This window comes from Danio rerio, chromosome 13, assembly GCF_049306965.1.
Source record: "Danio rerio strain Tuebingen ecotype United States chromosome 13, GRCz12tu, whole genome shotgun sequence".
Classification (NCBI taxonomy): Eukaryota; Metazoa; Chordata; class Actinopteri; order Cypriniformes; family Danionidae; genus Danio; species Danio rerio.
In genome coordinates this window covers 37,907,393-37,932,021 of record NC_133188.1, presented here as the reverse complement: position 1 = coordinate 37,932,021, position 24,629 = coordinate 37,907,393, and the positions used below count along the sequence as shown (strand labels likewise).

Here is a 24,629-nt window from a genome sequence, read left to right as displayed (position 1 = left end):
ATAGATAGATAGATAGATAGATAGATAGATAGATGTACCCTTGTGGTATTAGTATGGACCTTTTAGGTACAAATTTGTACCTTTTGAAAAGGTACCACCCTAGTGACAGCTCGCGTACTTTTATTTCTGAGAGTGTAGAGAGAAATATAGACATACAGAGAGACAGACAAACAGACAGACTCAGATAGAGATAGAGACAGAAAGTCACATAGATAGATCTAGACCCCCCTTTCTTTTGTTTGTCAAAATCAAACAAATGTTGCAGTGATTAAGTGAGCTAAAACAATAGATGTCTAAATGATTTGGAAAGCAACTAGACACATGTAAGCCAGCTAACCAGAGACAGTTTTAATCCCACTGACCAGATGGACCGCACGCACACAGACACCAACGCACTTCTACTGTCTCCGTTCCTCAAGGAGAGCCAGACATGGGCCCCTGGGGGCCAGAGAGTGTGCAGGAACATGCTGCCTTTCAATCTGCTCATGTCTGAAAGCATTTTAATCAGTCACAGGGCCTCCCAAACCAATCAATTACTTTAATCAATCAATTAGAGCACTGTGGTGCGACGAAAACCAGCTCACCACCCACCATTTGTCACAAGTGGATTAACATTCCAGGCTAAAGAAAAAAATAAGAGAATATAATGTTCGTAATGCATAAAAACTGGCTAAAGCTTTTATTATGCCCAAGCATTCAAAGTAACAGCCAAATATTTAACGGTTGTACTGAAACCCTTTTTTAAAGTATACTGAGAGGGAAGCTGTGTACGTTAATGATTCCGTCTGCTGAAAAGAACACACAACTAAATCGCTGCTAGCTTCTCACCACTAGTGTAATGGCTGCATTCCTAGCTGTGTAAAGCTCTACACACGGTGGCACTTCAAAAAATTCCCATGGTGTGTTTGATGATATTAATGCACCGTAACACACTCAATGTTTGCTCCCTGGAGACTGAGGATGTTGCGTGAGCAGCCTTCATTTTCAACTCTTTCGGGGGTCCAGGAGGCCCCGTTGACTTACAGCGGACGACCATCGTCTCACCACAAACACCCGGCTTTACAAATGATAGGCTTTCTGACACAGTAACACTGGGTGAGGAAAGCCTCCATTAAAGATAGCAGGGGGGAGCCATCGTCTGAGAACATGCCACACAAACACCATGTAAATATGGATGGGACTGCTGGAGCATGAGTGACTGAGGGTGAGAAGGAGATCTGGCCATCCATTTGTTCATCAGTCAGTCAGTCAGTTAGTCAGTCAGTCAATCCCAGCCCGATCTCATGAGTAAATGTAAGTATTTTACATATAGATAGAAAAGTGGCTAATTTGTAAAAAAATAAAATAAATAGTACAATTTAATTTAAAATGGAAACTTGCAAATTTTAAAAGGAGGTCTTCAAACCCAAACGTACTGGTCATCGGTTCAAAGGATGAGTTTATATCTGATTTTATTTCTGACACTAGTTTAAACTGATAAAATACTAACAGATTTCAGCATCCACATAGATTTAACCAATGATACATTAGGGCTCGTATTTACAGATTTATTACAAGTACTTGAGATAATGCGAAATGTTGTTGGTCCAACCCATCGCGTAAAGCATACATTAGATCTACCTCTTACTATGTACGCTATTACTATATACACTGTGTTTACCTGAAAGTAGCAGAACTACACAGATATACCACCCTGGTCCAACTTGCATCCCGTCCACTAAAGACAAATTTACAATAACTTACCTGATCTTTCATTATTTTTAAACCCAAATGACCTTTACATTTTTAAAAGTTACTAATTGATCTGAGTTTGAATCAATCAATCAATCAATCAATCAATCAATCAATCAATCAATCAATCAATCAATCAATCAATCAATCAATCAATGTCTATCTATCCATTTGCTCATCCATCCATTCATCCATCCATCCATGCTCCCAATCAATCAATCTCATGAGAAAGTATAACTATCTCCCTATCTCTGTATCTCCCATACAATTCAACTCATACAATTTAATGTATATGAAAACTTAATTTTTTTTAAAAGGAAGTGTTTCCTGGAACCCCACCCTTTAAACTAACCAATCATTGTCTAAACATCCTAAAAGGTATGAATGAGATTGTACAAATTAATAAAGAGTAGCCACTAAATCAAAAAGTTTTGAATTTCTGTGAGATTGCATTGATCAATTCATCTGTCAATCAATCGATCAGTCTGAATGCCTGTCCAATGTCCGTCTATTTACAGTGTCTATCCAATCATTCATCCACCTACCCTCCATCCATTTTTATAGTAAACATCTACTTTTGAATCATTTTAATAACGTACATTAAAACACTGTGAAAGAGACAGGCGGCGTGAAATATATTCTGTCTGTGTTTCAAAGCTGTAACCCGCTTCATTGAAACACAATTGTGTCTTGTTTTGTGGCATAATGAAACAGAGATGGCACACCGTCTCAAAGCGTTTTCACACATCTGATTCATCCTCATTTTCTAGCAAATGTATTCTTCGTGGTCCCTTCACTGACTCATAAATACCCGAGTAACAGGATGGCAGGCAGTGCTGCATGTTGTACTTACTTACATAAGTGGCGAAGATTCTTCAGAATCATCTTGCAGGCCTGAACCTGCAAACTCCCACATAATGGACCTCAGACTGCTCTTTTGGGCGCTCAGGCTCTTGAGGGAGAATAACAGCGGGATGCAAGGGATGGGATCGCAGCTAAGCGGAGTTGACAGGGCGACTGTGCTGTCTTGGAAACTGACAAGACTTCAAAGACATTTCTCTTCTAAGCAAAAGTCCGTCTTGGTGTCTGTGGTGGGAGGAGTGGGTGATTTTGGGCCATTGGGGATATGAGTGTATATAAAGAAGAAACCACAAAGATGCAGAGAAGCGTAAAGGACACAAGCATTTAATTTACAAGACAGATCCCCTCGAATAGCTTCATTGCAGTGAGCTTCATTTTGCTTTTAGGTAATAGTTCAGTTAATTGATTTTTCGATGTAGTCAAGCTACTTTTAGCTAAACTACATGATTAGAAACTAAATGAGTAGCTTGAAAATATACATTTTGAAAGTAGCTATCTCAACAGATCTTGTGCTGAACTTTTACACCGAAATGGAATTTAGTTTTAGCACTTACACTCACCGGCCACTTTATTAGTTACACCTGATAAACTGCTCTGTCCAACTGCTCGTTAACGCAAATTTCTAATCAGCCAATCACATAGTAGTGACTCAATGCATTTAGGCATGTAGACTGGGTTAAAACGATCTGCTTCAGCTCAAACCGAGCATCAGAATTGGGGGGAAAGGTGATTTAAGTGACTTTGAACGTGGCATGGTTGTTGGTGCCAGACAGGCGGATTTTCCTGCACAACCATCTCTAGGGTTTACAGAGCATGGTCTGAAAAAACAAAATATCCAGTGAGCGGCAATTCTGTTGGCATAAATGCCTTGCTGATGACAAGAGGTCTGAGGAGAATGGCCAGACTGGTTTGAAATGATAGAAAGACAACTGTAACTCAAATAACCACTTGTTACAACCAAGGTATGCAGAGAAGCATCTCTGAACACACAACACGTCGATCCTTGAGGTGGATTCGCTACAGCTGCAGAAGACCACACCTGTTGCCACTCCTGTCAGGTAAGAACAGAAAACAGAGGCTGCAATTCGAACAGGTTTACCAAAATTGGACAATAGAAGATTGGAAAAACGGTGCCTGGTCTGATGAGTCTCAATTTCTGCTGCAACATTCAGATGGCAGGGTCAGAATTTGGCGTCAACAACATGAAAGCATGGATCCAGCCTGCCTTGGTTCAGGGTGGTGGTGGTGTAATGGTGTGGGGGATATTTTCTTGGCAAAGTTTTGGCCCATTAGTACCAATTGAGCATTGCGTCAATGCCACAGCCTACCTGAACATTGTTGCTGACCATGTCCATCCCTTTATGACAACAGTGTACCCATCTTCTGATGGCTACTTCCAGCAGAATAACTCGCCATGTCATAAAGTACAAATCATCTAAGACTGGTTTCTTGAACATGACAATGAGTTCACTGTACTCAAATGGCCTCCACAGTCACTAGATCTCAATCCAATAGAGCACCTTTGGGAAATCTGCAGCAACTGCTTGATGCCATCATGTCAATATGGACCAAAATCTCTGAGGAATATTTGTAGAATCTTGTTGAATCTATGCCATGAAGGATTAAAGTAGTTCTGAAGGCAAAAAGGGGTCCAACCTGGTACTAGTAATGTGTACCTAATAAAGTGGCCAGTGAGTGTATAAAGCAAGATACAAAAGTGCTTGTAGGGCTGCTCTCTTTCAGATACAGTACGGTTTTAAGTACTAATGTATACCTTTAAAGTACTGAAAACTTAAAATGTTCTTTAAAAAAAAAAAAAAACAATAAATAAAGGTTTAGCCCAGTGTAGGTTTTGTACTTTTATTTTTGAGAGTGCACTGAGGGGTGAAGATTGAGAAAATCTAGAACAAAAAGGCAACAGTGAGATTCTAGGGTCAAGCCATAGTGAGGGGAAATATTTTCAAGTTAAGACTGAAGATGGAGACAGAAAGATCCGGGGCACAGTGTCATCAGATAGCAGAAAGCCTGGAACTGAATGACAGAAGTGAGTTATAAACCCAATACACAAACTGAGCGACAGTAACACTTCAGAATTCAAAATACCACAAGTTGGGAAACAGATGAGCAAAATCTCAAGGGTCCCTTGTTATCACCTACGAGTATGATGAGAGGGAAAATGAATGAAGGGATGTTCATATGTTTGTAAAAGAACATTTATAGACATCAACAGATGTCTGGCAGGCAGAAATTAAGCTTGTTCCCCAAAATTCTTTCACACATTCATGCCTTTGTCTGGCCGTGTCTATGAATACATTATCAAAAAAAAAAAAAAAAAAAAAGTCTGTTTAAAAAAATAAAAAAAATTGCCATAACCTGGTGTTATGAATGAGAAAACAAAGTAATAAAACTATTGAAATCTTTACGGGCTCTCTGATAACTACACATTGTAATGTAATATAAACAAAAACAATATGGTGAATTATTATGTCCCTTTCATAACATCAGAGCTAGATCTGCACAATATATTGTTAGAGCATCGATATTGCAATGTGTTCATTTGCAATAGTCACAAGTTGTCACAAGACATTCAATGTCGAATTGGGATCATCGAGCAGAAACCACAGGTGAAAACACATGAGATTTGTGGAGACTGCAGAATTCAACCATAATAGAGTGAAAGTATTTCATCTGCATGTGTTTTTAAGGCCTGTGTCTATGTGAGCATTAGTAGTTTTTTGGTAGTGCATAAAGAAATTTAATAAAGATTAATCTTATTGAATTATTTACATGATGGATGCATTGTTATTTTACATTTAATAATTCAATTTATATACCTGAATACTGTTACTCTCTCCAGAAAGCCATGAACCCCGGTTTATTTCTTTTTAATATTTGCTTCATTGTGTTGGTGATTGTAGTTTGTTTATCATGCGTATATAATGAATGACATGACATATTTTTATATTTCTCTCTCATACAAAATAATTCCAATTGATATAAAGCATTGACTTTACAAATAGAGCTATTTAAGTCATCTGGTGAAATTGGGTTTATATCACAAAATTTATCGCAGAGTAAAAAAATACCGCAAGGTCAATATTTTCCAATATTGTGCAGCCCTAATTAGAGCTTTTTTAGATGTTGCAATGTACAGTAGTTACTGGAGTGTTGGAATATTTTAGGCTGTGACACACCAAGCTGACATTAAAGAACTAGCAATGACATAATCTGAACTGACTGTGGCTACATTGGGCTTGAACATGCCAAAAGGGCTACACTTTACTTTGCGTAAAGAAACATCTGCCTAGAACAGCATATAATTAGTCTATGCCCCTCATTCAAAAAGAGAAGTCCAAATTAGAATTGCAGATATACAAAACTTAAACAAAGCATTGATTACTTTCCATTCTGAAGACCAATTACGTTGATTAATAAAGCAGTGAATCACTCTCTTCAGTCAAGACAGCTCATATTGTTATGAAAATATTTGTCTATTGGATTGCCCAGGTAAGTTCATTGACATCAGAATGGCTAAGCTGTTTACAATTCTTGACTCCTTTATCACTTGGTTGTCATTTATTTATGCTTATTTATTTTCGTCATGCACTGATTCAATTTCTAAACTGAACATCCAACAATATACTGTATGATATGAGGATACACAAAACTAGAGATTTTCTGTAAAAAAGGTTGTGCTTTACATTTCGTTACCTTAGAATTATAAGGTTTTATCTGACATTTGTATCAATATTGAGTTATTCACATAATATTATTAAATGACAATTTATTAACATAATGTGATTTTTTAAAATTTTTTTTATATAAGTTGTTTACATTTTTTCTCTTCGGGAAAGACCAGAAATCAGAGTCAACTTAATAATGCCACGCCACACAAAATTGAGAAACCTGAAACTGAAAAGATGTATAAAATGTGATGATTTAGAAGCATTTGAAATGTAGATTATTTATATTGTTGAAAAAGAAACAGTTATTTAAAAAAGATGTAATATCTTAAATGTGAAATATTTTTATTTGTGTGTCTATATAGTGAGTGAAACATTTTTCAGTGTTTATTAAACTTTGTTAACTCATTTGCTCATTGTCTGTTTTCTTTTTAAAGTCTTTAAATTTAATATTAAGCCTTGAAGGGCAAATACCTGGTTTAATTCATGGGGCAAATAATTCAATAAAGATAATTTAATAATTCATACAAAGCATATAATTTGATTAATATTACCATATTAATTACATAAAATTAACATCTGCACTGGACAAAATATTTAGCACAGCCTTGCACTCTTAATTGTATGCCGGCAGCTAGCTCTCTGCAACTCTTACATGGTCACCCACTGAAGCTAAGTAGGGCTGTGCCTGGTCAGTACCTGGATGGAAAACCACATGGCAAAGCTAAGTTGATGCTGGAAGTGATGTTAATGAGGCCAGCAGGAGGTGCTCAACCTGCGGTCTGTGTGGGTCCTAACACCCCAGTATAGTGAAGTGGACTCTCAGTGAGTGCCGTCTTTTGGATGAGACATTAAACTCCTGACTCTGTGGTCATTAAAAATCCCGGGATGTTTCTTTATCCCGGCAGGCTGGAAAAATTTGCCTCCTAATCCCCATATCATAATTGACTTCATCACTCTGTCTCATCTCCACCAATTAGTTGGTGTGCGGTCAGGTGCAATATGGCTGCTGTTGCATCATCCAGGTGGATGCCGCACACTGGTTGTGGATAAGGAGGTTCTCCCCAATGTGTAAAATGCTTTGAGTGTCCAGAAAATTGCTATATAAAAGTAAGAAATTATTATTATTATTATTATTATTATTATTATTATTATTATTATTATTATTATTATTACTAATATTATTATTATTATTAATTTGAACAAGAACAAATAATCATCCGAAAACATTGAATAAATGTTACAGAAAGCAAAAATATAACTTCTCATGCATCAACATATTGTTACAACTTTTTTTAAATTAAATTAATAAGCAGACTGATTTTATTTCTTGAAAAGTATTGCTTCAATAAAGATCTGCCAGATAAAACCTTAAAATTCTAAGCAGAAAATGACTATTTAGAATTAAAAGGTTCAATCTGCATTTGCCCTTTTAGTTTACCCCGACTTGCAAAATTAAGATAATTTTGATAGTTTACATTTAAAGTACATTTAGGGTCTTTGTCATGTTAATGTATAAAACAGAACTGTTACATGCATAATGTTTGCTTTATGGAATGCAAAAATCAATATCTCAAAATCATTTAGAATGCAGATAGAAACTTAAAATTCCGCTTTGTCAAGTGAGTGCATTGGAAAAGACTTTAAAATATTTTCATATATTAGAATTTTGGCCAAAAATTGTAATTTGCTATTACTTGTAAAAAAAAAAAAGCTTTCCTTTTTTTTTTCTCTCAAAGGGGTAAAACTGACAGCTGGTTGGGAGGCTTACACTGATGAGACCATTTCCCATATGCAAATGTTCTGTTTGCATGTCCCAGCACTATTCCTTCTTATTTGCCAGTTGTCACACACTTGTAAAGCTGCACAGAAAGAGATTAAAAGAACACACAAATCCTAACAGGCACACACACACACATAAACACGAGTATTCAGTAGAATACATGGCAAAACTCGGTTTCTCGAAGTGACAGCACAACTACAACTTCCCTCTTATTAAGCAACCAAGACAAAGACAAGAATTCCCTCCACTTGTATACACGCAAAAGCAGACAAATGCTTGTTTGAATACCTAAATAAGCGCGTGGATGAGAAAAAGAAAGAGAGGGAGTAAATGTATGCGGTGTGCAAGAAAGTAGCCACACGGCGAGATCCGAACGCAGCTTTAAAGCTCAGTTAAAATGAGCACGTCTCTTCCGCTGGTTCCCATGGTGATGATGATGATGATGAGGTGTTGGGATCGAGCTGTCAGGCCCTTGTTATTTTCACACATTTTACAACCGGCACTATCAGGGACACCAGCAGAGCTAATTCAGTGCTATTGTCTCTCTCTCTCCATCTAAAAAGCACTTCAAAAGCTCACTCCACAACCATTCGCCCCAATATACCATCCTCGTGATAATTTAGCTCCACTGGAATGTTCTCTCCGTGCCCGCTCCTCCTGCGTCAATCAATATCTAATACGCAGTCAGAGAAACATGCTAATGATGAAGCTAAGAAAACACAAATGATGTCGCTTGTTGAACTGGGAGAAAGATGAGGCTTCGTCACTGCAGATAATAACTCCATATGTCACTCCTAACAATTCTCATATTAAACACAGATAGCATTGCGGAAGAAGCAATTTAAAGACAGAATGAGAGAAGCAACTGCTTTGATTACACTAAAATTTTGAGTTTTGAAAAGGAAAATGTTTAAAGTTTGATGCAATTACTGCAGCCGGCAGTTTCTCTGCATTGCTGACCTCTGACCTCAACAGACCGCACACTCTGTTTATTAATCAGCCTGCCTTCTCGACCCGCATTTTAATAATAAAACCACTTGTGTGACTTCGGAACTAATAACCTGACCTTTCAAGCTCTTTAAAAGCCCAGACTTTGTGAATTACTCTTTACATTGTAATATTAGCATTTTTAAAAGAGGTCAAAGAATGGAAAAAGTTAAGAGTATGTAGACATGCTCTAATGTTCATGAGGAAATGTTTCTTCTCTAGAGCATTGAGTAAATGAGAATTAAATCCAAATCATGATATAAGTTAGAAATGATCGATTTGCAAATGTTTTAAAGAGTAAAGTGCAACAATATCTTCAAGTGGGCCCGGTTTGCATTAAATACAGCTCCACAATAACTTATCTCTAAATGTGTTGTAACGTTTTTTTTTTTTTTTTTGTCATATCATGTAATTGGAAAGACCACTTATTTCATAGATATAACATTATAATAGACGTTATTCAGAATAATAATTCTTAATACACTATGTTTTTTTTAAACAGTTAGTTTACACTGCATTATTGAAAGAGTATGTTATATAATATTTAATAATTTCTCCCCAATTGTGCTGATCTTTAACTGTCTATCAGAGATGTGCGTTATTTTGTCATCTACACTACCGAACAAAAGTCTTGTCGCTGATCCCAGTTGTAAAAGCAAAAAATAATAACGACTTCTGGCAAAAGGTCTTTCAGATGAATTATCTGTTGAGCTGCACCCCAATCATCACAAATACAGCAGAAGACCTATAGTAATCCGCATAAGCGCTATTAGAAATCAGTCAAGTTTGTTGAAGGAAAAATCATGGTTTGTTGCAGAGTCTGCAGAGTGTATAGCAACATCAACAGACTGAGGCCTTCAGCAGGATAGTGCTCCTTCTCATACTTCAGCATCCATATCAAAGTTCCTAAAAGCAAAGAAGGTCAAGGTGCTCAGTTATTGGCCTGCCCAGTCACCAGACATGAATATCATTGAGCATGACAGGGGTAAGATGGAGGAGGCATTGAAGATGAATCCAAAAAATCTTGATGAACTCTGGGAGTCATCTGCTTTTAAAGATGACTTTATTAATGGCATTTGAGTCTTTAGAGATGAATGCAGTCCTCCAAGCTCAAGGGAGTCATACACAATATTACTGTAATTCTTTTTCCACTACACCATGACTTTATATTCTATACTGTACATTATTTCCGTTAAGTGACCGGACTTTTATCTAAGCAAAGTCAGACCTTATTGTCCTAATTAAATAATTAAAAAATCAAGGAATGATAATATTTTATTTTGGTAAAATAAGCGTAATCTAGACTTTGCCTTTCATATAAGCCACTTCTGATACTAAATAATCGGCTAGAAGTCAAGTTATTATTGGTTGTTCCTAAAACTTGGATAGGCAAAAAGACTTTTGTCAGGTATAATAATAAGGTGTAGAATAATATCAATTGTTGTTTTAACCCTTTAACCTGCATTGCATTTGGTTGACATTTTGTACATTGGTGTGTCCAAAAAACTCAACATTTGCTGAGAGAGATGTCAGGATACAGACTAGTGAATCCTCTTAGAGTGGAAGTTAAAGGGTTCTGAAATGATTGAGTATGCCACTTTAAGAAAATGTATTCCTGTAGGAGTCAAGTAATGACACACAGCAGGAGTGCCTTTTCCTGAACATCAGCATAATTGCAAATATGATACTAATTAAATAGTTTAACAACAACAAAAAGTTGCTATTGAGTAACATTATAATATATTGTGGGAAAATAGCCAGAGAAGAATATTTTTGCGAGTTAATTATTTAATGATACATTTATAAAAACAGTCACCTTCTTCACGTCTAAATGATAGACTTGCTGATACTGACTGCTTTAGATTTGTCCATGACAGGCTTAAACCAATCAAACCACTTAAAAAAAAAAAAAACTATACTAATTTATTGTACAAACTATAGTGTCTTTGAACCATACTATAGTAAAATGCGTTATACTCGTATATTTTAATATTTACAAAATGTTGTTAATTATAGCTTCAGCATACTGACTATAATGAAGTAACTGTTAAACACTGTAGTATATGATAGTTTTTACTACAGTAAACTACGGTGTATTGTTATCTGCTTGTTAAGTGGTGACATATGGAATACTGATTCCAAGTCCAAGCTGCTACTTATTTGAACTGAGAAAATACTCATTTATGACTGATTTTCAGTTATATCACACAGTGAAGTGAATTTTATATTAAGTCATGGTGTAGTCTATGTTTTGGTCATCGAATATAAGGCATGGACATTTATATTGCTATCGGGAATTTTATAAGTATAACTGTGCTTTATAAATGTTTATCATTACCACTTGTTGAGTCTCCCTTTACAGTTTAATATAGCATTTGGACCTGGAAGCCACTTTGTGTGACGTCATACTTAACAAGCGGATAATATACAATATAGTTGTAGAAAACTACAGCCAAAAGCGATGAATCACCAAGAGGCGACATTCTAGTGCAATTTGGAAAACTCCCTGGCCACTAGATGGTGCGGTGGCCATTTTGGAATGGCAATTCCAATAGAACAACAGCATATTATAAGTCTGTAAAATAAAATGTTAAAAGTGCTGATGATTGTAATAGTAAGTGTTGTATTGTTGTCTTTCAGGTTGTATCTCAGCTTTAATGCGCTTTTTAAATAAATAAATAAAAAACAAAGCAGGCGACGTAGTGGCGCAGTAGGTAGTGCTTGGCTCAGATGGCGTTTCTGTGAGGAGTTTGCATGTTCTCTTTGCGTTCGCGTGGGTTTCCTCCGTGTGCTCCGGTTTCCCCCACAGTCCAAAGACATGCAGTACAGGTGAATTGGGTAGGCTAAATTGTCCATAGTGTATGAGAGTGTATTAGTGTGTATAAGTATTTGTGTGTGTGTGTGTGTGTGTGTGTGTGTGGATGTTTCCCAGAGATGGGTTGTGGCTGGAAGGGCATCCGCTGCGTAAAAACCTGCTGGATAAGTTGGCGGTTCATTTGGTTGTTCAAGCGTAAAACAAGATGAAAGACAGTGTAACCGCTAGTGCCATCAGAATCAGCAGGTTAGCACAGAAGCTCCATAAAAACTAGGGTAAAATAAACTGTCATATTTTAAAGACATGGCAGGGGGAAATGGAATTTAATGCAGTGCTTCTTATCAGGCAGTGAAGATTACTGGTTTTTTTTTTTTTTTTTAATCTGATCTTAAATGTGGCAATTGTGTAATTGAAAGACTAAAATTAAAAATCTATGTGCATAAACCCCATTACACTAAATTGCTACAGTACTTTTTTCATATGGGAACATCCACAAAATCACACATAGCAACACTGAAAAAAAAAACTTTACAAAAAGTCATGAAAACAAATGTTTTTGAGTTACTTTATTTTTTTAAATAAAGTTTGACTTAATATTGTTAGCCAGTTTGAATGATACAAGTTGAGATGACTTGAAAAGTTCAAACAAAAGATTTGAAGGCAGCAAGAATATTATTAAAGTGAATACCCAATTTTTTTTTCAACAATTTATTATACCTATTTGCACCTATTTATTATTTATGCCATCTAGACCTAAATAATGAATGAATTGGGGTAAGAGAACTTGACAAACAATATATAGAGACCCTTCAACTTGCCGTTGACAATTCAAAATACAGCCAGTATATATATAAGACTTATTCAATATTTCCTGTGTACACTCCCAGCTTTTTTTGCTACCCATTCACCTAAAAAAGTCTGTTTGATGGCTTTTTGTGTGGCGCAAAGTCATGATGCAAGTCATGTGAAAGGGCCTTAAGCTGATATATCAAAGAAACTCAATAAATACATAAGCACAAAATACAGAAGCAAAAAAAAATTAAACCCTTTACATTTCCGATAAACCATTTAGGGGCAAAAGTGGTTTAAATTAGCAGTAAATTAAGACTTCATTGAGGTCCAAGTCAAAAATAAAGTGCGAGTAAAGAGAATGTGGTCGTCTAATTTTCACAAAGCCTTTTTCTGATTGGTTATAAACTAAGCGAGTAGCGCCTCCGCCATCTCATTTCTAAACACTAATGCAAAGAGACGTGCCTGGGGAACAGAGACCTGGCTGATATAATTACAAATTCTCCGGTGAATTCCATCTTCAGCCAGACTTGGAAACGAGAAAGTGTGTGTGTGTGCTTGTGCATGTGTGACAGGAACATGACAGAAACAAAACATTTCGCAAGTGGGGAAGAAGTGTGTCTTGACACTTATTATTCCTCCTGGTCCACGAGTCCTAGTGTGTGGATGAGGAGATGTAATGGTGGATTATATTATTCTCCTGGCGCTGTGCATTCACGATTCCTCTGTTTGTGTGTGTGTGTGTGTGTGTATGTGTGTATGTCCATACAAATGATGAACCTCCAGGCAGAGGCTCATTTGGAAACCTCCAGGGGGTCTTGTCATGGAAGTGCAGCGAGCTTTAGGCGAAGCGAGACAGCAGGACAACTGGGAAGGTCCAAAAGGGCTGCGCTGCGGCCCGCACTCACATCATATGTTTGTTTAGCGCTCAGGGAGACTGAAAAGATGCTTCCTGAGAGAGACTTGGCCTTTAACGAGAGAGAAAATGCTATATAGGCGCACAATAGACAAGTTCCCATGGAAGTAGCAGGTGCCACATCTCATAAGGAGGAAGAGAAAATTTTACCCTTGTGTACTGTTCAAATGCACTATCCTTTCGTTATGTTCAAGGCTGTTTTTGCCCCATTGACCTCCATTATAATTACATTTTTTATTGTAAAGCAACGACAGCATATAATCATGCATTCTTGATTGATGCTAGTTTACCCTGTTGATCATCTGTTTTCAGCATTAACCCTTTAGACAGGCCTAAGCAAACATGGCTTTTATATAAAGTTCTGTGGAGTTAAATATCAGATTAAAGTGCATGTGCATAAAAACATTTACTATAACATTTATTATATACTGAGAGCTGAGCTGCTTATTTAGATTTTCTCAGAGACATATTAAGATAAGTGTGCGAAGATCCATCATTCATCCAGATTTTTTTTCCTGTTCATATTGACGTCAACATGAACCAATAGCAAATATGAAGCTACAGATCTGGTAAAACGCGAACATGCCTTTCCCTTCAAATTCTAGCAGAGTGTGGATGTGTGTGGAACTGATCCTGACTGAAGAGGAGTGAACATTAATGAGTGCATGTTCTGGTGATTAATGCAATAATGCTAGCCTCCAAGAGGGGATTTGTTAGCAGTTTGTTAAAGGAAGGATCAGAAAAGATTATTGATGTATGGGACTTTGTCAGAGCTTGACAGGAACTTTATTAGTACACAGTTCATGGATCAGTTTCTTCCTCCATTTCACAAGTGTAAGTAAGTGCGATTAAAATGGTTGCCTCCTTGTTTTCTCTAGCTTGAAAATATGTATTTAATTGTATTTTGTTACTTGTAACCGCTCAACATGGCTTGTACTGTATTCTGATTAACTCTTTATATTTACATATTGCCTCTAAAGCCACGTTGAAAACCCGGCGTGTGACGATTTGTTTACAGAGTTAAATGGGTTTGTGATTCTCGCAATCCTCTGCCGTTTGTTGTTGTTATGGCAACCATCAGCTGTTCCTATACACGTGCAGCGGTCAAGTTTCAAAGTATTCAGATTTTGTCATTGTGTGGATTAATACTGAATCTGTGTCATTGTTTTTACTTATCGTTATGAATACAGCAATATTCTCATGTTTAACTGCATTGTTCTGCACTCTGAATACATCAATAATGTTGATAAGCTATGGTGGGCGTTTCTCTCTGTCTCACATTGAACGCAGTCGAACAATCACAACAGATTGGGTCATCGGACCACTCAGCGCAGATTAGCATTTTGCTAAGGAGGGGTTTGGGAACAAATGAATCGCTGAACTAATCATATGGGAGCCGTTGGGATAATTAGGTAAAAATAAATGCATATTATAAGACTTTGAAAGTGTTTTTTTGACCTTGCATGCATATCAGCATGTTGTTGGAGACCCCAAAACCAAACTATGACCTTTTATAATGCAAAATGAGGGTTCTTTAAAATTTTACCTAAAATTGAAAACCAGCAACAATTAAGAATGTATGATTTTATGGTGTATGGCTTTGCAAAAAAATAAAAAAAATCAATATAATGAATGTCAATGGGGCAAAAAAAATCTACAAACTTAACAAAAAGAGTAGTAAAATCATTCCACTTGCTGAAACACAGAGAATGTTGTGGGCAAATTAAGACTCAAAATCACCTCACAGTGGATGAAAACATCCCCAACATTACACAAGGTTTAAAAAAAAATGAGAGAAAAACAAAGTGAAGGATTAGGAGAAAAGCAAAACAGACATATTGACAATGACAGAAGGCCAAAGTGCAATAAAAAACGAAGGAACTGACTTCTAAAGTCCCATCACACGACAGTTCATCTCACAGAAACCAACGCCGGCACCAAAGACCACATGATCCAACCAGAAACAGACAAGCAAAAGTGTGAGCTGGAATGTCATTGAGGTGGTGCCGTCCTGCATGCTTCAGACATCTGGGGTCTGCCGTTGAGGCTCAGGATCGCTGAGGGTGATGACAGAAGCAAAGCCCCTCTGAGTCATGCTCTACATATGGACCTCCGGGCTACATCGATTGCACTTCAGAGACAAGCAATCGGTACTGTGAAATACTAGCAGGCGAAATGCTCCACACCTGTTAAACTCATGCGCTGGAGTATTTCCTGAGATTCTCAGTTAGTGGGGGAAAATGGGGCCTAAGAGCTTAGTTGTGAATTGAGTTTGTGGAAACACCAAAAATCACTCAAAGGAGGCTGGTAACAAAATGGAATGCTAAGTTAATGAGCCGTGAGATGCAGACAGCAAAAACACTTTCCAATGCACAAATTTCTCCCCTTACACTGTAAACTTATTGTAGTTTTTTTATGTTTGTAATATTTTATCTTATGTATTCTTTAAACATTATGTATATGTTTTTATTTAGTTTTTTTTCTGTGGTGAAATGCTTTCTCCTAACCTGGCTTAATGTTCTATAAGCAAGCCATTTGAAGGTTGATTTCCCTGGTGGCAGCATTTCTCTGTTAGTTTGAGCAGCCTGGCAAAGCTATATTGACTTAACCGAAGGAAAGGCTGGAAAATTTGTCTTAAAATTAGAGAAGCAAGAAATTATATACAAAAGTGTCATTTATTTACTCATCCTTATGTCACTTCATACTTGTTTTTCATAAAAAAGCAGAAATTCTGTACGCCCTGTTGGTCGCTTTTTTTGTCAGAAAATTTTGATCTTTGAAGACTGAAGCTTTCAATGCAAATGCAGCATAAAATCTTTATGGAAATTGTTGTTCTTTTGCATTTTTGAAAGGTTTAGAGTACAGTAGGACAGATGGCAATGTTGCCAAACCATCCCTGTTCACATATATTCATGAATATGACTAAAAATTGCTGCATTATGCATAACACATGTGTAGGTGGCAATGTCACTTCGTAAAGGAAAACTGCTGCTTTGGTTGTCTTTTATACTAGCATGCCTATAGATAATATGATACCCGCAATGAGAGATCATTTACACACGATTCATTAAAAAAGTTTCAATGTAATAAGACAAATTCGTGCAAAAATCTGATATCTTCATGAGCACATTTTATGGTGAAGGGTTTTCTGAAATGTTTTTTTCACTGGAATTATTTGGGAGGAAATTGACAAACACATTTTCATTTTTTTGCAAAGCAGAGAAAAAAGGAAATTATACCGGTTTAAAAGGACATATATGTATAAATTATGATCTTGATATCAAGGAGAAATTAAAACTCTTCTCATTTAAAATAATCACAATTCCCCTAGGTCAGTGGTCCCCAAACTTTTTATCTTCACAGGCTGGTCAACACTTTGCAATTTACCGCAGACTGGGGGAGGGGGGTTGGGTGATTAATAGGATTCTAGGCGACCATCTGAGGATGACAAGCTGACAAAACATTGCTGTCACAGTGATACAAGTTTGATTTATGGAGAAAAAGCACTGCAGTGTTTGGGTGTTCTGTGTTTGTCCGAGATAATTAGTCTAAATGTGTTATTTCATACAAGGCATGTAGTTGATCGTTCAGTTCTTGTCATGACTTGCAGTGTGCTCGCGACATTCATTCAACAGGGTGCATCTGGAAGGCGCAAGCATTTCAGCTCTATTGAAAATAACAAACTTGTGCGATCTCTAGAAAAGACGCAATACGTGAATGCCCCATAAAAGGCAGCTGTCATTTGCAATCTCCATCAGTTGATCTTCTTGCACAGACATGGAGGATTCACCTGATTTGTTGACAAATGCGCTGCGGATCCATTCCTTGGAAGTTTGTTGTTCCTTCACTGGGCCTTTTCTCCCTATCAAAGAAACTTTCCAAAGACGTCTGTTTCTTACTCATTTTGCTGCTTGTGGGTTAAATTTGAGCTTTCATGTGACCAAGATGTAAGCGAGAGAATACGGTCATTTTTTAAAATAAAAGATCGAACACACTCGGATTAAAAAAAAAATGGATATATTTAACGATTTCTTGTGCGGCCTGGTACCAATTGATCCACAGACCAGTACCAGTCCATGGCCCGTTATTTGAGAACCACTGACCTAGGCGGTACATTAGCATAATGAGGCTTTGGTTGAATGGAATCCAACAACCACCTGCTGTACTTCATTTATGTGATTCTACAATAAATAACATCACACAAATCCTTTTAGGCCAATCAGATGCACCATACTGCGAATCCTGCCTGACACCCGAGTAACAAGCATCGAGTCGAGTGGGTGTTACAACCAACAAATAAAATGAAGTTATATTCCAATAAGAAGATACAGTACCTGGGGAGAAGAAATCTGACATCTTCCTCTTGTAAATTTCATAATCTGTCTCCAGAAAGACGCAGAATATGACACGGTCGATCTGTAGAAAGAGCAGAAAAGAGGCATTTAGCATAATGGAAATCAATGCATCTCTCTGTAAACACATGGCTGAGAGCTACGCTATTAATAAATATGAAAGTCCCAGTGCTCAAGCCTGTCATAACTAGAGCTCATGGGACTCGTTTCTGACATTGCAGCATTTTAGAGAATCTTTTTTAAAGTTAAAATCCAAATCTGTTAAAGGATAATTCTTAAACAGTAATACAAAATTTATTCAAGCTAAACTTTTGACTCTCAATCAATATACACAGAGCATTAGGTGGATATCAATAATTTTGGAAAACATTTACTCAAAAAAATATATGCAGTTAGAAGAATACAAGTTAAATGTATGCAATATGAGCATATTCTGTAATGTATATACAGTACTGATTGTATTTATGTGATGAAGACTTTAAGGCTATGTGAAGCTTAAAAATAAATGACATTGGAAAACTACAAATCATTAGAAAAAAGAAGAATATGGTCATAACTGAACACCAGTGTTGTGATTTGTGTATGTAAAATATAGATAGCATCAAAAAAAAAAAAGCCTTTCATGCAATATTAAAAAATTCAAATGCTAAAAATCTATACTTTTGTCAAAATCATAAAAATAAATAAATCAGTAAGCAATTTCATTTTTTTAAGTAAAACATAATATTTATAAAAACTTAATTTAACCAAATTTTAAAAAAAAATTACAACCTAATTTTGTACAAATATCGTGGAGCACACTTTAAGCCCTGTCGTCTATCCACGTTTTAGGAACAACAAATGTTAACTTGACTTCTAATTGATCATTTGGTATCAGAAGTGGCTTATTTGAAAGGCAAAGATCTCTAGATTACGCTTATTTCACCAAAATAAAATATGATTGTGCCTTGATTTATTAATTATTAATTAGGACAGCATGGTCTGACTGTGTCACTTAACAGAAATAATGTACAGTATAGAATATAAAGTCATGGTACAGTGTAAAAATAATTAATATTGTCTATGACTCCCATGAGCTTGGAGGACTGCATCCAAATATCCCTGCAATGACACAAATAACTTATTTCATCTGGAATGGCGAAGAAAGCGTTCTTGCAGGACATCCAGAGTTCATCAGCATTCTTTGAATTCCACTTCAATGCCTCCTCCTTTATCTTACCCCGCATGCTCAATAATGTTCATATCTGGTGACTAGGCTGGCCAATTCTGGAGTACCTTGACCTTCTTTGCTTTCAGGAACTTTAATGTGGAGGCTGAAGTATGAAAGGGAGTGCCATCCAGTTGAAGAATTTGCCCTCTCCCGTGGTTTGTAATGTAATGGGCGGCACAAATGTCTTGTCCAAAAATGGCTGTTGATGTTGCCATCCACTCTGCAGATCTCTCGCATGACCCCATACTGAATGTAACCCCAAACTGTGATTTTTCCTTCAACAAACTTGACAGATTTCTGAGAGAATCTTGAGAAACCATGCCGGTTAAAAAGGGTCTTTTTTTGGGATGCAGTTCAACAGATTATTCATCAGAAAAATCTACCTGCTGCTACTTTTACCAAATGATTAACTACAAGTCAAGTTATTATTTGTTGCTCTTACAACTGAGATCGACGACAAGACTTTTGTCAGGTAGATGATCTTAAGACTAACATTTTTTTTTTTTTTTAGGGGTAAATTAAATAATAAAACACTGAAAAGAAGGCCAAAAATCCACAAAGACCAACTGGAATCACTGCATTAAGGCATAGAGAACATTATAACACTGTTTCAAAGTAAAGGTGAAATAATACTGCATATTCATTCAGTGTAACAGATATATGTACAAATTAAACAACACACTTTTAGGCTTTATTTCCCATTTGTATTCAATTAAGAACATGGTCTAGATAGGTTGTACAATAAATACATTCAAAAGAAGAGAGCACTTTATCATTCATCTCCACCCTTCACTTCCTCCACTTAAACTCAAACTTCTAGACATCTCTAAACATGGCTAACCAGACTGCAATACCACTTGGTAGAACATCAAGACTGAAATTAAAACATTAAACCTCCTAGCATTCCCTTATCACTGCAGAGACCGGATCCTGAATTCGAGTCCATCTCTTTCCATTCCGGACCACCCAGACCGGCCATCCTGCTTGAGATCTCTATGATTACTCTAGTTCAACGGGGATCTCTACACAAAACCCTCTTTTGATTCTTCCCATGTTTTCAAAACAAAGACTTCAAGTGAACATGAGTATAAAACAACACAAAAGACGACTGCTGCCAACCTGGTGGGAATACGTTGTATTACTAAAATCAAAGATCCAGCAAATGTTTCAATAACAAACATTTCCTACATATTTGCATATGCTCAGTGGGGTTCAAAAGGTTACATTAAAAGTCTGAATCTGAAATGTCATACAAACCTGAAAATAAACAAAGATTCAGGATCGTGAAAGAAAATTTTACATATGTAAAATAAGTAAAAACAAAATTGCACTTTTCATGACTTTGACCATGTAAATTGATATACAGAGGGCCAGAATATAATAAAGGCATTTTCAACTCAATTAAGACTTTTACTTAATTATACTGATAATATAATCTAACTTTTTATTTGAAGAATCTAACTAAGGATCTGTGAATCCTTGTAGCTAACTTATGTGTGTGTTGCTTTCAGTAAGCAACCATTCATTTGTGCTGTGTTTTATTTTCAATTGTTTATTTTAAATTATTTTTCAGTTAATTAACTTATTGATTAATATGTCCATTAGTCATTTATATAATTATCATTATACCATTTTAGTAATTATTAGTTATTTGATTTTATTATTATTTGTCATTTGATTATGTATATCACTATTTTATTATCACTATTTTCCATTATAATTGCTTAATCTTTTTTTCTTCATATTACAATGTTACATGTTACAATCTTATGATTTTGTGGATTCAAGCGACACTTGTTTTTTTAAAGTAAGAGAATGTCTCAATGTCCATACCTGCCAACACTCTCGTTTTTCCTGGGAGTCATCCGTATTTTAGATCCATCTCCCATTTTGTTCTGTCTCCCGGAAAACTCCCGGAATTTCAGTCCGAGCATTGAAACATACGCAACTATGATTATTCAATAAATGCTGCTGTTTCTTTATCACTCTTACTTCGTCTCCTAATTCTGCTCTTCTCTGGCTTTCTCAGTCAACTCTTATGTTGATAGGAGATTGTTAATTCAATTGAATACTGGTTAACAGGTTTGGGCATTCAGCAGCTTGTCTGGATACCCAGAGAAACAGATATTTTCTGACAGGATCTGGCATTCGGAAATAGATCTAATTTAACTGGTATGGAGAGTGTAATCTAACACTATGTTGACTCAACAACAATGCACTAAAAATGTTTTATGTACAGAAAACATGATCCCATTCGCACATACCTGTAAAAACAAATGCTAGGCCAGGCCAAAAGTTGGCAGTGTCAGTTTTTAAAGAAAAAAAAAATTGCACATATGTTTCTGTAGTTATGCTATAAGCACCTTTTTCAGCCTTATATAGACATTTAGTACACATGTGCATGACCTCACCATTTTCACAAATGGGCTTTCTTGTAATTTACACTTTTGAAGTTTCCACAAAACTTCACAAAGTGCTGTTTAGATAAATGAACAGCCAAAACACACACAAAAAAAGTAGCTGTAAATGTATACATTTAGGTCATGTAAATATACCCTTAAAACAGCAAAACAGAAGTATTACACAGTATAAACCACTGTTTAAAACTGTGATGATCACCTGTAGATTACGAGTTCCTATAAATATTCATTCCTGCCCTAAAAGACCACCTTTAAAACCAAGAAAGGTGATACTTCCTCTCTGTCAACTCTAAGAGTCCTTATCAGCTCTCCCTCTCCGCCACAGGTACACCCCTCTCTCTCTCTCTCTCTCTCTCTCTCTCCATGGAGGAAATGTGCCTCCCAGGGAGACGTCAGATAATCGCCTTGCTGAATATTGCAATATTCCCAGACAGCCTTGTAATGGCCTCTCTCGTCTCGTCTGCCTGTGGATGGAGAGGGAGATAAAGCAGGACTCCCAGCGGGACAGCGAAAGACCGGACCACCTCTTCTCCCCCTTACTGGCAAACCACATGAGGATTCAATATAAAAATCATTTTCCCTTACAGGCTTGCGCAGACAGACAGCTGTCTATTAATAGTTTATGGCCTGCCCTTTGGAGTAAATGTTAAGACTTGACTTGAGACTAGTAACATTTTTATTTTTGTGCAAGAGAATGTCTCAAGGGGGAGAAGAAAAAAAAAGGTGCCGCTCTCTTTTTCCTCCCCACGTTTCATCCTTTCAACTCAAAAATGGGAATGAGATACATCTTTAAGATGGATATAAAGAGCCAGGACCGGGGCAAAAAAGGGGGACAACAAAACCACAGGAATCTTTGTTCCTCTCTCAAAACCTCAAGACTGGAGGAGAACAAAGAAGAAAAGTCTAGAATGTCAATGGATCTCAACTGGATTTTTTTGGCCCAATAGAGCATAAACTTGTAATTTTGTTATTGCACCAAGTAAACAAAAAAGCCTTTAGAATGAAATCTTGAACTGGTTTGGGTCACATTTTCTTTCATCTTGTCATATTTCTGAGAATATGAAAATGTCTATTCATTTACATTTATGTAACTCCTGTCAATCTATTCCCCCACCGTAAGCACACTTTAAACCAGCATCTAGCATGGCAGGCGAGCACACTAACAATGGCACTAAAGATCGCAGTATCTAGCGTGCATTAGTAAGGAGTCTTTTTGATAACCAAAGGAGTGATGTTTATAAGCAAAGATGTTGTTAGCTGGCCTCCACTACACTCAGCCCTTCACTTCACTTCCACCTGGGTCACGGCACCAGATTTACATCTCTGATTTTACTCACTCCACTATAGTAGGATTCAAGTCCCTTTCTGGCATTAGTGGCAAATAAACTAGTGAGGATTCAAAAGAAAACAACCTCCAGCTTCTAGTGTGCCTCTTAGGCCAGATGAGAGAGGTAGACACTGCTTTCCCTAGCTTTTATTACACTCACCCCTAAAAAAACCCAGTCCCATGGCCATGACACCAATGTAAGCTCTCTAGTTAACTGGCCCTGCTCTAAGCAGGATTTGAACCAACATTTCCAGCATCTGAGACAGGCACACTAATAAAGCTACTAAAGACCAGTATTCCAGCAATGAGTGGGCCTCTTGAGGTCAGGAAAGTGAGGTGTACTCAAATAGATGGTCTCCATTACTGTCAGCCCCCCAAACCTCAGTCCCATCTGGGTCATGACACCCATCTAACCCCTTATGTTCTATTGGCCCTGGTCTATGCAGAATTCAAACCAGTGCTTCCAGAATGAGACAGAGACACACTGACAAGCATGCTAAAGACATCAGCCCTAAGTGACCTTCAGTGTCCCTAGTGAACTCTTGAGGCCAGAGGAATAAGGTTTACTTGCATAAGTCTTACTAGCTGGTCTCCATTACACTCACCTTTTAGTTTACAACACAGAATGGGTTTTGAACAAGGATTCCATCTTGAGAAGTGTAAACTAGTGTACTGTCAATAGCTAATTGGACTTTGTGATTCTGTGAAGTATATTATACACAGATATTACTTCTTTGAAAAAGTAAATTTTATGCATACTAAACTGCAGAGTTTTTCCATATCCACAAGACCTTAACTTTGTATGTTTTTTATTGCAATGTAGTAACATGCAATTTTAAAAAAAATGGTTTGGAAAAAAAAAATTGGTGAGACTTTAGTTTAGGGCATGCTATTAACTACTGCCTTACTACCTGTCTATTATTAAGATATTAATTGTTCATTAGTAGTCATAAAATGAGGATCTTATTCTGCATACATAAACCTATCTGAAACCTAAACCCAAATTCTACCAATTAATAATTTTTTAAAGATGAAAATGACAGATTTTGTGATTAAAAATATACATTAACAATTAGGTAGCCTACTGTGTTAGGTGTGCAATCTGACACAATGACAATGACACAAATCTTAACAATAAAGCTTCGTTACTTTGGTCTTTTAGTCAGAGCCCTATGTAAACCTACCTATTTATTTTATCATCCATTTTTTTACAGAACAGACCCATGACCCATTTTTGTGTTGTGTCCTACTAGTTGAGAACCACTGTGTTAGCAAACACACGGCAGAAGCATTTCCTGCTGGGAACTCTTCTGCATTTATTTAGATCACTCCATCTGAGTCTCTCTGTCTCTTTTTCTCTCATCCCTCAGGCAGAGAGTGAATGGAAAGGTGAGGGTCCTGATAGAGGAGGTCATCCACAGCTTTTTCAGACATTATGCTCAGAGAGAGTGGGGCACCTAGACTTTAGGAGAGATAGAGGAGAGATGGAGAGAACTTTCCGTTTCTGCCTCATGCTATTTATATCCAAATGGCCCCAGAGTATAGATGTCCAGTGGTGAAATAAAGGATAAATTAACAGAGGAATGAAGAAGAAAGAAAGTACAAAAGAGTGCACAAATCAAAATGTTAGTTTTTAATCTCAATGTAAAACACATTCTAATACTATAGATAAAGAAAAACAGTGTGTATTTATTTATTACGCTTAATTTTATAGACTATATAATACAAAATCCAAAAACATTTTTATTTGCATCT

At 36.7% G+C, this 24,629-nt stretch overlaps 1 protein-coding gene across 8 annotated transcripts in view; it reads right to left on the bottom strand.

Moving 5' to 3' along the window:
- The window catches only part of macrod2 (mono-ADP ribosylhydrolase 2), an 862,720-nt gene that overhangs the window by 82,322 nt on the left and 755,769 nt on the right, over positions 1 to 24,629 (bottom strand). For all 8 annotated transcript variants that reach the window (XM_017358720.3, NM_200549.1, XM_073919424.1 and 5 more), the window contains 1 exon segment: positions 17,900 to 17,981. In XM_017358720.3, coding sequence (XP_017214209.1) covers positions 17,900 to 17,981 — 82 coding nt within the window.